The following is a 13,056-nucleotide window of genomic DNA, read 5'->3' as shown; positions in this document are numbered from 1 at the left end:
GCTCAAGGGACATGTGTGCTGGGTAAGGTCTGATCTGAGGTTGGGGAGAAGGGCAGAGGATGGTCTCCTGGCCAGGGATTGCTGCCGGGGCATGCACACACTTTCCCCTGTGCAGTAATCAGGGAGAGCTGGCCCCTAGTCAGGAAAGGCCTTGGCGGGAGGAGAGAAGGCTGTGGGCCATTTTAAGTGGCCAGGGTGTCTGGCTTGGAAGACATCTCTCTCTCTCTTTTTTTAGGAGGTATAGGGAGGGAGTGGGTAGGGGGAAGCTGTTTCCAGGAATTCCCAGCTCAGGGCTTCTGCAGAGTCTCTGACCTGTGGGCAGAGGTGAAGGTCAGGCCCACAGATGACCTCCCCCCGCCCCGTCCCCCTTTCTCTCTGCCCAGGTTCCTCTCCAGTCACAGTTTATTTTTCAGGCGGATCTGGGGGTGGGTGGTAAGGAGGGCGCAGAGGAAGGACGTTTAGATTGGATGATAGCAACTGCCTCGGGCAGGGTGGGGGTGAAAGCCTAGAGGAGGCCTCGGCTCGGCCACCGTCGCCGGGTGGCCTTCCGGACGCTCCGCTCTGCTCCGGGCCTCAGTCTACCCAACCGCGAACGGGGGCCGTGTTGCGAGGTGGGGGAATCTCTTCGACCCCGCTCTGCCGGTTGGGAGCGTCGGCGACTTCAAGAAACTGCGGGAGGGGGACGGGCGAGGGCGACTGAGGGCGCAGGTTAGTCCCGGCGCCCGCGCGGGGTCAGAGTCCGCAGGGAGGCCCCACTGGCCGCTTCTCCCGGCTCGGGGCGGGGGTAGGTGGCGCCTCCGGGGCGGGGCTGCCGGGCCGCCTGGCGGGAGGCCGGGCGTGCGTCAGCGCTGCGAGCCCCGGAGTTTTCCACTGACGAGGAGGGCGGAGCGGCGGGCGGGGCCGGGCGCAGCCAGTCTCCCGCCGCCGCCGCCGCTGCCGGACGCTCAGAGCCGGAGGGGCGGCTGGGCCGACGGCTGCCCGGCCGAGCGCACACGGAGTCGCGGCGCGGGGGGCGTACCCGGCCGGGACGCGGGTCGCATCGGTGTCCCGGGCGAGCCCCCGGATCGCAGGTGAGCGCCGAGGGGCTGCGGGCCCGGCAGGCCGGGACGTTGGGGAGGGGGCGTCCCGTACGGGGGGCTGCGCCCCTCCGGCCCCTGCCACTTGCCCCTTCAGCCCCGGCGCCGGGGCGGGGACGGCCTGGCTCGGCCGCTACCTGCGCGCGGCCGGCTGGCGTCCGGGGAGGGGAGGCGGAGAGTAGAGAGTGGCAGGTTTTCCGCTCCCCTCCCCCGCGCCGCCGCCGGTACCCCCCAGAAGTCGCGGCGCCCCGAGCCCGGTGCGGGTGGCGGCCGGGCGGAGATTGGCGCCGGTGGCGGGGTCACCGGGTGCGCGCGTCCACAGGAGTTTCCTTTTGACCCAGTTGCCTGAGAACTTTTCAGAAGTTCCTCGCGTGGCCGGAGCAGGTGACATTTGTCGCCTTCCTCCTCGGGCTCCCCCCTCACCGGGGGCAGGCGCCGGGGCTGGGGCGCGTGCCTGGCGCCCCCGGCCGGCGGGGGTCAGGGAGGGAGTGGAGGGAAGATCGTGGAGGAGTGAGGCTTCGTGAGTCACGGACCCCGGCAGGAGGGAGGGAGGAGGGATTGTGTCGTACGCTCACCTGTTTGTCAGTCACCGTCACACGCAGAGGCCGCCGCTGTGAGTCACGGGCGCAGCAGCCCCACCGGACACCCGCGGGCACACGTAGGCTCTCTCCCACGCACTTCTCCCCTCTGCATCACGTACTTCCTCCCGGTCCTCAGTTTCCCCTCCCTGGGGGCCCTTCCACAGACTCGCACCCTTGGATGTCCCCACCACAGCAGCCCTCACACACTTAGTCACTCCAGCTCTCTGGCACAGTCACACACATAGCCTACACTCTTGACACTGGAGGAGCCCTCCCCGGCTCCACTGCCCACCCCACACCTCCACTCAGATGTCTCACAGTCCTCTGGAGCAGGCTCCTCCGCTGGCCCCCCAATCCTTGACATCACCACCCTCTTCCGTCTCCACATCCGGTGGTCGGCAAGCCTAGTCCCCTTTCTCCTTTGCCTTCCCTGTCCTGTCATCACTCACCTAACCCTGGCCCGGGGCCAACTAGTCACACCCCCCTCTAGTCGGGGACTGAGCCATCTTTTTAAAATGCAAATCTGGTATTGTCACTCCCTACTTAAACCCTTCTGTGGCTTCCAGTGCCCTCAGGCTAAAGCCTGCCCTGTCAGCCCTGGCTCTCGAAACCTGTCCCAGGATGCCCCTCCCCCTCACCATTCTGGCTCTCTTTCTCCTGCTGTGCCCCCTCTGGAACTTTCTACCTCCCTTCCTCCTAGAGATTCTTTTTACCCTCAGCTTTCCTCCTCCTTTCCCACCCCTCCCACCTGCCATCCCAGCACTCACCAAGGTTTTGTAACTATACTCCTTGCTCCTAAATTCAGAGCTCCAAGAGTGCAACCCTAGTGCGGGTCTTGCTCCCTGTCCGCCCAAGTGCCTGACACAGTGCTTGGCATGCCGGCGGAGCTCCATATTTGTTGAATGAATGAGAATGAAGGAGGCCTTGCTTAGCTGGAGGAAGCAGTTGCTATCAGGTGCAATTTCCCTTCTGCAGGAGCAGTTGGCCTCCTGTAGGCAGCAAACATTTGGCACCTACCCAGTGCCAGGCCTTGGAGGCCAAGGCTGAGGAACTGTGCCCTCCCCCAGGATCACTTTCTGAGAGATGGGGGGATGGGGTATGCTAAGGCTTCCTGTCTGCCCTCTCTGTGCATCTGCCGAGAGTGTTATTCTAGCCAATGCCAGTGGGGGCCAGAGGTACTCAGAGGTGTCTTTTCCTTGTCCCAGGAAGTAGTTCCTGAGAGTCTGGAGTCATGTGACCCCAGGTGTTGGGGGGAGCTGGCCTGACCAGGGCCTGGGGATCTGAGGTTAAAGGACACATTCTTCAGATTTCCGGAGGAGGAGGATGGACGCAGCTGAAGGTGCTCGCTCCCCAGTATCAGCTCTGGTAGGGAGCTGGGACATGAGGACTGCTGAGCTGCAGAAAGGAGTTGATGTGATTTCCCAAAGGCCTTGAGATATTCCCCTGGCCACCAGAGAGCCTTTGTTTGCCTGGTGCCCCAGGGTGAGGGGACCTTCCTGGGATTCACAGTGTGGCCTGAGTGTGTAGACAGTTGGGAGTAGTAGAGTGGGGAAGTCTCACCCCTTCATCCGAGCCATCCTACTCCTGTGTGTGGTGACAGGAGGGTGGCCTGATCTCAGGGCCCAGGCAGATCCCAGAAGAATCCTCGCTCTCTTTGATTCAGGGCTTGTCTCTGGGGCTCCTCTGGGGTGTGTGTGGCATTTCTGTCTGAGCCAACTCTTGGGAATTGCTTTTCCTTCCTCCAGGACCCTAGGAGGGGGCCGTGTTCACCCTGGGAACAGAGCCATGGTTGGGATTTTGATTCCTGGGTAGCTGCTGAGGGCCCCTCCCCCCCTCCTCTGACTCACTGTCTGACACTTTTCTTGGACTCTTTCACTATCTTTCATTCCTTTTTCTGACTTGGCGTGTCCTTGTCTCTGGCTGAGTCTTTTTCTCATCTCCTGCCTCTGCCTCTCTTGGCCTCTGGATTCCCAGGTGGGACAGAGAAGCACAAGACCCAAGGGCTGCTCCTTCTCCTCCCTCCACCCCAGAGGAGTATCAGGGAAGAGCTAAGTTGTCGTTATACTCTAGGTCTGCAGATCCTGCAAGGGTTCACCACTAGAACCTGCAGCATGGCTGTAGCTTCCCTGTGTCCCTATTTTTCCTGACATTTATAACACCTTCACCTTAAATTCCCATTCTGTAGACATGCCCGAGGCAGAGCCAGGGTGTCTGGCTTAAATCTGCTTGCTTGGTATCTGTTTGTTTACTTCTGGGGAACAGGGTGTCTCCTGAGATGCCTCTGTTGGCATCTGAGCGCAGCCTGAGCTTCCTACCCTCAGAGCCACCCCCTCCTATGGCTCCAGTGCAGGCGGATCTCTGGTCTACACGTGTGTACCCCCAGACTAACTGACAGGATCAGGAAGTCGCACTGAGGTCCACCTCTGCTGGTCCTTAGGTGCCTTCTCTATGCCAGACTCTGCTCTAAGCTTGGGTACAGGGATGGCCAGGCAGAGAGGCCCTCTGCCTGGTGTGAGGGAAAGACCGCGAGGCCGCAGCAAGACTTTGAGAGGAGGGTGGGGGTAGGGGATTCCCAGAGCCCGTGGGAGCCCAGAGAGGCATGTAGTCAAGAGTGAGAAATAGGGGTTTCAGGGAGGCCCTCTTGGAAATGACTGTTAGAGTAGGCTGAGTTCCAGCTTGTGCAAAGGCCAGGAGGCGGGCAGGTCATGGCAATTAGGAGAACTGCAAGTTCAGCTGGAATATAGTGAGGGAAAGGGGGAGGCAGCAGCCAGGCCTGCTGCAGCCTCTCGGAATTCTAGGCTTGATCCTAAGGCCCAGCTTTCCTAAGCATGGGGATGGCAAGCAGAGATCTTTAGGAAGATCACCCTGGCTGCAGGGGGACAGCAGGAGCAGAGGCAGGGGACATTGACAGTAGCAGTGGGGACAGAGACATAAGGTAATAAAATTGAAGGAGCCATACATGAAATTCATAAAGCATATGAATTCTATGTGTACAGCTAGATGAGATTTTAGTTTTAGACATTCGTGGAACCACCAGCCAGGTAACACAGAACATTTCAAGAAACCCACTCACCCAGCAATGTGAAGTCCCCAGGCTCCCCACTCAACCGCTGTCCCCAGTGCATATCAAACTCCCGCCCCTCCCATTCTGACTTGTATCATCACTGATTGGGTTTACGTTTCCTTGAATTTCATTCACATGTATTCTTGCATCTGGCTGCTTTATATTCCACATGACATCATTGAGATTCACATGTTGTATCCAGGAGCTCCTTTTTCCCACAGTGTAGAATGCCATGTTCACTCAGCACTTAACCACTGTCCTAAGAACTTGACATGTATTGATTCTTGTAAACCTCCCAACCCTGTGAGGTTTTAAGACAAAGAATTGGAGACACCGAGAGCTTAAGGACCTTGACTGAGGTCACGCAGCTGAGTAATAGCCAAACCAGGGTTCCAGTGCAGGCAGTCTGGTTCTGGAGCCAAGGTTCTTAATCCTATGCTGATGGCCTCCCCAGTCCCCACTGTCTCTGCCTAGCCTTGTGTGCATTAAATGAGCTAGTGTATGCTTGCAGGACTGGGGGCCTGGATGTGGCCGGAGAGAGAGGGAGGAAGGAGTTGTTGAGGATGGCTGCAGGTTTCTGGCTTGAGTAACTGGGTGGGTGGCAGTGCCGTTACTAAGATAGGGAACACAGGAAGAGGAACAGATGGCACAGGTTGGGGGTGGGGAACAGAGACAAGGGGTTCGATTTGGGGCCTATGGAATTTTATGTTTCTTAGGGACAGCCAGGCAGAGATACAGAATGGGCATTTGGTTTTGGCGGTGGGTGGGCCTTGGGCTTGGGCGTGTGATGAGGCATTCAGCACCCTATGGACAGCATCTGAAGTTTGGGAGAGGATGGGGTCTCCCCACAGGGCTGGTAGGGGCAGGGTATGTGTGTGTGGCTTGGCGGTGTGTGTTTGTGTTTGTCTCTGGGGTCTGCACGTGTGTACATGTGTGCGCCTGGCTCTGGGTCATGAGTTCCCCCAACTCCTAGGAGAGGCTGCAAGTCAGCTGGGAGCTGGGTTGTTTTTGTTTGTGGTTTGGGGGGGTTGCGGGTGCCAAGCCTGAGAAACTACCCGCTGAGAAGTCCCCGGAAGCACCTGTGCGTTCTCTTCCCCTGGCCCAATGTGAAGGGTTAGCAAGGAGGGGAGTTTCTCTTGCTTCTCTCTTGTCTGTGGGGAGAGGCTGTGCTCAGGAAGAATTTTATCCAGTAAGTCTACTGACCGCTCACCTTCTATCTAGCTCTAGGATCCAGAGACTCTGTCCTAGGCTTGGCAAAGGGGGACAAGGGTGTTTAGAAAGGACACCTGAGGAGAGGAGATCGCCAGCCTTCTGGTTGGTTTTTCCTGTTCTCATTTCCTGTGATGGCAGTGGGGGAGGGGCTCCCCAGCGCTAGGGCCTCTGCACCGTTTCCCCTTCCTCCTGGTGACCTCCTGGGGCCCAGACCTGAGCCCTGTAGGACACAGAGAAACAAGGTAGTTCAGCCCTTAGGACTGAGTCCTTTGGGGATTTCCAGGGATAGCGGAAGCATTTAGGGGTGGGAGCCCCAATTCCACTCCCCTTAGCCGAGGCCAGCCAGGCTGTGGGAGGCTCCGGTTGCCCTGCTCCAAGGGCTGAGACCCTTAAAGGGGAGACACAGTAAGCTGTGTCCTAAGGTACCCCCAAGTCACCAGGCTACAAACAGGAGACACTGGGATGTCATCTTGATTGGTCCGTTTCACTAAGAGTTGTTGTTGGTGTGTGTGTGTGTGTGTGTGTGTGTGTGTGTGTGTTGAGAGGAAAAAAATAATTTTCCATAGGAAGTTAATTCAAACAAACAGAGCTAGATGTTGGAGTCGAGGCAAGATGTAGATGCATTTTTAAGATCAAACAGGAGTTGTTAGAGACACATGAAGCACAGCCAGGTCTGGAAGCAGGGGACTTCTGTGGGGCGGCGGTTTCTGAGGGAAAGTCTGAGTGGCTCTGTCACGGGAGAGGAGGGGCTCCGGAAAGTCCTGTGTCTGGGAATCGGGGCCAGTGTCGAAGGCAGCCTGTTTCCCGGAGTGCCCTGGTCAGCCTGGCCCCACAGACAGAAGGAGAGAGGGAGAGAGAGAGAGAGAGAGTGTGTGTGTGTGTGTGTGTGTGTGTGTGTGTGCGCGCGCACGCACCCACCCACCCACCCATAAGGTGGTGTATCTGTGGGGGTGTTTGGGGGTGGTGGTGGAGGAGGAGGGGGAAGGAGAGCCACCGTACAGGGCTGTGCAGGCTGCAGCCGACGGCCTCACACACACAAAGGCACACAGATGCGAGCTGTGTGAATCACCCAGCCAGTGAGTCAGCCCCCAGGATTCCTGTCGGGGAATGAACGAGGCCCGGCTGAGGTCTGTTGGTCCATCTGTTGGTCTGGTGAATGCATGTGTGTAGGTGGGTTGTAGGAGGTAGTGGGGAAGGTTCCCAGTGGTGTCCTAGGAAGGCTTTTGAGCAGAGATGGTGGGAATCCGCAAGTGCCAGGAGGAGGGTTTGGACCTCCGTACTCTGCCTGCGGCAGGAAGCCTCTCGAAGCCGTCCCCCTGCATGCAGAGCCAAGGGGGAGGCCTGGGATGCCTTGAAGGGTAAGGGGAGTTGATCGGGACTGAGCAGCCGCTGCCTGTCTGCAGGCCTGCTGTCCAGAGGTTTCTCCTTTCCACTCCAGGCTGTCAGTGTGCGGACCCCTGAGTACCCCCTGCTCCACCATGACCGGGCCCCTGAAGAGGAAGTTTGACCAGCTGGATGAGGACGACTCCTCGCTCTGCTCCTCCTCCTCCTCTTTTTCCTCCTCGGGCCGCCGTTCTCGCTCCTGCTCTCCAAGCTCGTCAGTCTCCCCAGCCTGGGATTCCGATGAGGAGGGCCCCTGGGATCAATCGCCTTTGCCTGACCGTGACTTCTGTGGCCCCCGGAGTTTCCCCCGTGAGTCCCTCTCTCCTGGGAACCACCACACCCCTCCTTCCTTCCTGAAGATGAAATTGGGAGGCCCCTGACAGCCATTCTGGCCTCTGGAGGTCGTGTCCCAATGGCTTTGGCTCTCCACCTTGGCCACTTCCCGTAATACAGTGGTCACTGAGGAATGCCCACTGTCCAGAGGCACCTGGGCCCGGCTTGATTCACCTTCAACCTCAGGACTCCCTGCTTAGAAGTCCTGCAGGTCAGGACAGAGCTCCTCAGAGTGGCCCTGGGGCCCTCTGGCTCCAACTCCTCCCTTACGTTCCAGTTTCGTTTCTCCAGCTTGCACACCCTGGAGTCCCACGCCCCACACTCTACTGCGGGGCCTGTCAGGCCAGTCCCTCTCTGTCAAAATGCCTTTTGGCTTTGCCTGAACATAGTGGAAAGGTTTCATCCCCAGTTACTTTTCAAGCTGGCGTCATTCTGATTTCAAAATGACAAAGAGCCCTAAAGCAGTATTCCTCGATTTTGTTCTCCATTATTGCTGCCCCCAACCCCAGGGAACCTTTTTAGACATATTTTTCCTAATTATTACTGCAGTGACATTTTAATCCCTGGGTATGATGTCTTTGTTTATGTACTAATATATGTATCTGTGTATTATACATAGAAAAAGAGTATGATTTTTAGCACATAAAACCTAACAGTATGTTGACTAAACTGGATTTATTCTGGCAATATAAGAATGGTTTAATATTTATAAAATCCAGTCTTAGAGTTTACCCAATGACTATGTCAGAGGAAGAAAAATGAGAGAGCTGCTGTGGATGCTGAAAAACACTTGATAAAATGTCATGTTCCTTCTAGATAAGGCCCTTGGTAAAATAGTAGTAAGTGAATTCTACCTTAAGTGATTAAAAATATGTGTCTCAGCCCAAAAGCTGGCATTCCTGTCAGTGAGAACATACTGGAAGCCGTCCCACTAAGGAACAAGATGAGGATGCTGTCACCACTAGTAGTTAACATTGTTCAGTAAGTGCTACCCAGTTCAGTTTGCAGAGAGAGTAAGAATTCTATGTATTGGATTGGGACAGGCAAAATAGTAAGTTGAAATACATGCAGTCGCCAGTATTCAGTTCTAAGGCAACTACTTATGGTTCAATTAAAAGCAATAGTATACCAATATTTGTATAGAATATACCAAATATAGCTTACTAATCAATATACAATCCATAACTTAGGCAGTTCCAGATAAGAGCCTTTCTAAGCCTGTTGTAGAATGGAAAAGGTCAATATATTTTTAATTACATGGCCTTAGAAGTTATTTTGTAAATGCCTTGAACAAAAATAAAAGACCACAATATTTGCAGATAGCTTAGACAGATGATCAGTGTCTTTAATATGATATATAAAGAGTTCCTACAAATGAATTACCAAAAAAAACTATAGAAAACTGCCTAAGGAACCTATAAATGGCTAATAAAGATGACAGAGGTGTTTAATCTAACAGTGTCATTTGGACTGGTAAGTAATAGTAAGGAGGGGCATTCAATTTTACCAGCTCTAATCCCAGCCAGGCTGGTTCCTAAATTCAGATCCATTTCTTTTCTCGGGGTGGGAGGTCACAGCAGGACGTGAGAGGAAAGGTCATTCAGTACCATCTTCCTGGAGGTTTGCTGAGCCTCACAGAGAACTAATGTCCTGTCCCTTCCCTCTGTGCCTTCCAGCCCTGTCCATCCTGAAGCGGGCTCCCCGGAAGCGGCCAGGCCGTGTCGCCTTTGATGGTATCACTGTCTTCTATTTTCCACGGTGCCAGGGCTTCACCAGTGTGCCCAGCCGTGGTGGCTGCACTCTGGGTATGGCCCCCCGCCACAGTTCCTGCCGCCGCTTTTCCTTGGCTGAGTTCACCCAGGAGCAAGCCCGGGCACGGCGTGAGAAGCTGCGCCTACGCTTGAAGGAGGAGAAGCTGGAGGCGCTCCGGTGGAAGGTAGGGGAGACCCCTCTCCATCGCAGGGGCCCTTGGCTGGCTTCTGAAGTCCTAGCCTTAGAGGAGAGGGGCTTCTAGGGTGGGAGCCAGTATGCTCATTATGTATTTAGGGAAAGAGGCCTCTGGGGCAGTATTGCTCCATCAGGGCCTGTTACCTGGATGATCTGCAGACAGAGTGGGGTGTGGAAGGGCCTGTGTTTGCTGTAGTGGCTGGAGGCATGGTGCCTGAAGCTGTCTGACCTTGCCATGTGAGGGATGGGTAGTTGATGTGACATTGGGGGTGGGGTGTCAGGCTGGCTGTGGAGGGAGGCTGGGGGCTTGTCCAGGAACTGGGGAAATGACAGGAACAGGAAATCTCTTTGCCAATGCCCCAAGGGCAGTGTTGTTGGTGTTCGCATTCACTGTGGTCTCCATGGTGCTCAGTCCAGAATAAGCCTGTGGGGAACATTTGTCCAGTGACTGGTGGCGGTGGGGGCCAAGACCCCGGTGTGTCTCTCACATCCTTCCTCTCTGCTGTGGTACAGCTTGCGGAGACCGGGGTGCCTGAGACGGAGGCTAGCCTGCCACTCACCGTGGACGCCATTGATGACGCCTCTGTGGAAGAGGACTTGGCCGTGGCTGTGGCAGGTGGTCGGTTGGAGGAGATGACCTTCCTACAGCCCTACCCAGCCCGGCGACGGCGGGCTCTGCTGCGGGCTGCTGGGGTGCGGAGGATCGATCGCGAGGAGAAGCGGGAGCTGCAGGCTCTGCGCCAGTCCCGAGAGGACTGTGGCTGTCGTTGTGATCGGGTCTGTGACCCCGAGACCTGCAGCTGCAGTCTGGCGGGCATCAAGTGCCAGGTACAGGCTGGGAGTGGAACCGGAGCTCAGGGGCTTCTCTGGGCTCCACAGGATCCTCACTCATGCTCTGCTCTCTCTGCAGATGGACCACACTGCGTTCCCCTGCGGCTGCTGCAGGGAGGGCTGCGAGAACCCCAAGGGCCGTGTAGAATTTAATCAGGCCCGCGTGCAGACCCATTTCCTCCACACCCTCACCCGCCTGCAGCTGGAGCAGGGGGCCGAGAGCCTGGGGGAACTGGAGGCGCCCAGCCAGGACAGCCCAGCCAGCCCTGGTGAGCAGGTCCTGGCCCCTGCTTTCCCGCTGGCCAAGCCCCCCGTGAGCAGCGAGCTGGGAGATAACAGCTGTAGCAGCGACATGACCGACTCCTCCACAGCTTCGGGCACCAGCGAGGCCCCGAGCGGCACCGCCCACCCAGCCCTGCCTGGCCCTGGCTTCCAGCCCGACATGGATGATGACAGCTTGGCCCGGGTCCTGAGTCTCAGTGACTCTGACCTGGGAGGGGAGGAGGAGGAAGAAGAGGAAGGGGGAGTGGGGAGCCTGGACAACCTCAGCTGCTTCCACCCAGCTGATATCTTTGGTACTGGTGAGCCCGGTGGCCTGGCCAGCTGGACCCACAGCTATTCCAGCTCTAGCCTCACGTTAGGCATCCTGGATGAAAACGCCAACCTGGATGCCAGCTTCTTCCTGAACAGTAGCCTTGAAGGGTTGGGAGAAGGCAGCTTCCCCGGTGCCTCAGTGCTGCCCAGCTCAGATGCTGGCCAGAGCAACTCTGTGGACCTCAGCTTGTCTTCCTGCGACTCCTTCGAGCTGCTCCAGGCCCTGCCAGACTATAGTCTGGGGCCTCACTACACCTCCCGGAAGGTGTCTGACAGCCTGGACAACCCGGAGGCCCCCTTCTTCCCCCTGCCAACCTTTTCTCCAGCAGGGGACACTGGCGCTTGCCTCCTGGAGTCCCTTGTGGGCCTGGCGGACTCAGCCACTGAGGCCCCGGCACCCTTCATGGACAGCCAGTTGTTTGAGGACCCGGCCCCAGTGCCCCTGGTGGAGCCGGTGCCTGTGTGAGGAGTAGGGGACCTTTTCATGGTCCCAAGAGCCCTGTTGCTGCTTTGTTGTAATTTGGGGGCTCCCTGAGGTCTGTATGTTAAGGGTTTTCCCGTGGGCTGGCTCATCCATGCGGGCACTCCTGAGTTTTGTGCAACACTTTGGATTGACTTATTTATTTTTGTTAACTTCTTCTGTGCTGAAGAAAGGGCAGGGAGGGGGCTTTCCCTGTCAGCCACTTGGCCCCCCCACCACACCCCCCCCCCAGAGCCCACACAGTCTCTTCTTCCACTTTCCATGGTGTGTGCCAGGAACAGGAGGAAATATGGCTCCCCTGGAGCTTTGCAGACCCCTTTCCGGTCTCGTGTGAAGTTCTTTAGCCTGAACAAGACAGGGCTGAAATCTGCCACTTCTAATGGCTTCTCCTGCCACCCTGAGCCTCAGACCCACGGGTGGCTATATTTTGTGGACTGTGAAGACTATAATTTATTTCCATAATTTATTTGGAGACTAGAAGGCGTAGGCTTCTCCCCTCTGGCCGGTGGGCAGTGCTGGAGTTGGGGTAGGGCACAGACTCCTGCGAGTCCCTTCTGCCTTGTTGTGCATCCCCTAACCTGCCTGGGCTTTGGTACAAACCAGGTGTGGATTGGGTGCCTACAGTCTACTGCAGCAGCAGCCTATGAGAGGCAAGTGGCTGGGGACAGCGTCTAGGTAGGAGACTGGGCTGGGCTGCGCTGGGCTGGCCAGGCCAACCGTGACCAAAATCTGCTTCTGCCCCCACACAGCCCCCTCTGCTTCCTGTCCTCTGCCTCATGGTCTTCCACCCCAAAGGCCACAGGCTTTATTCTGGGCCCACTAATGTAGAAGGGAAGCAGGAAGCCCAGAGAGGGCGAGGGACTAGCCTCGGGGCCCACAGCACGCTCCTGACGGCTATCTCAGGGCTTTCTGGGCACTGCATGTCAGCCCCAGCCACCTGCCCATGCCCTAAAGCCAGTTGGCTCGGTGAGGAGTGGCCCTTTTGGCTTTTATGCCCTTTGTTTGCTGATGTTGAGTTTTGCATCCTAATTTCTGTATCGTCCTTGAGTGTCAGAACTATAATTTATTCATTTTTCTCTATGTCTGTGCCAAGAAGCCCAGGCTCTGGGCCTGCTGCCTTGCCCAGGCGGCCTTGCCAGCTTGTGTACTTGTGGGAACACCTTGTACCTGAGCTTACAGGTACCAATAAAGAGGCTCTATTTTTAAACAGTGTGGTCTGCGTTTGTGGGACTGGGAGATGGGGGGGGGTATACCCTTGGGAGGGAGTGTGTGGGGAGGGGGAGGGGCTCCCCGCAGGATGATGTGGACTCAGAGGCTATGTTGAGGTAGGAGTGAGGGTCACAACCAGATGGGCCTCCTCCCATGCAGGCCTCTCACCTTGGAGACAGGAAGCCCACTGGGAGGTTGCCAGGCAGAGCAGTTTTCCCTTCCCACGAGCCCATCTCTCCAGTGGTCTCCCAGGGTGGTGGTGAGCTGGGGCAGTGTAGTCTTCTGAGATGGCTCTCTGCTCAGCTGTTTTCCACTGGTCTCACTGAGCTGGGTGGGGCCTGGCCT

The 13,056-nt window shown here is 56.9% G+C and overlaps 1 protein-coding gene across 3 annotated transcripts; it reads left to right on the top strand.

Moving 5' to 3' along the window:
• Positions 1-596: 596 nt before the first annotated feature.
• On the top strand, positions 597-12,709 carry LOC111159068 (cysteine and serine rich nuclear protein 1). 3 transcript variants are annotated; one of them, XM_022521450.1, is made up of 5 exons: positions 597-611; positions 7,372-7,625; positions 9,326-9,585; positions 10,110-10,424; positions 10,507-12,709. In XM_022521450.1, the coding sequence occupies exons 2-5, from the start codon at positions 7,412-7,414 to the stop codon at positions 11,485-11,487; spliced, it is 1,770 nt and encodes a 589-aa protein (XP_022377158.1). In that variant the 5' UTR covers positions 597-611; positions 7,372-7,411; the 3' UTR covers positions 11,488-12,709. The 3 variants fall into 3 exon arrangements, with proteins under 3 accessions (XP_022377158.1, XP_022377157.1, XP_022377156.1); XM_022521449.1 differs by lacking the exon at positions 597-611 and adding an exon at positions 941-1,070; XM_022521448.1 differs by lacking the exon at positions 597-611 and adding an exon at positions 6,883-7,060.
• Positions 12,710-13,056: the final 347 nt, after the last annotated feature.

Source organism: Enhydra lutris, unplaced genomic scaffold (genome assembly GCF_002288905.1).
Source record: "Enhydra lutris kenyoni isolate GAN:26980312 unplaced genomic scaffold, ASM228890v2 scaffoldscaffold66, whole genome shotgun sequence".
In the NCBI taxonomy this organism is placed as follows: Eukaryota; Metazoa; Chordata; class Mammalia; order Carnivora; family Mustelidae; genus Enhydra; species Enhydra lutris.
The sequence above is the reverse complement of the archived record's forward strand: the minus strand, read 5'-3'. Positions and strand labels throughout refer to the sequence as shown.

Bases quoted from the DNA above. Each gene is read 5' to 3' on its own strand.
- LOC111159068 (XM_022521448.1), top strand. From the start codon at position 7,041: ATGAACGAGGCCCGGCTGAG. The intron at 7,061-7,371 runs GTCTGTTGGTCC...TTTCCACTCCAG, and splicing joins ATGAACGAGGCCCGGCTGAG to GCTGTCAGTGTGCGGACCCC. The intron at 9,586-10,109 runs GTAGGGGAGACC...GCTGTGGTACAG, and splicing joins TGGAGGCGCTCCGGTGGAAG to CTTGCGGAGACCGGGGTGCC.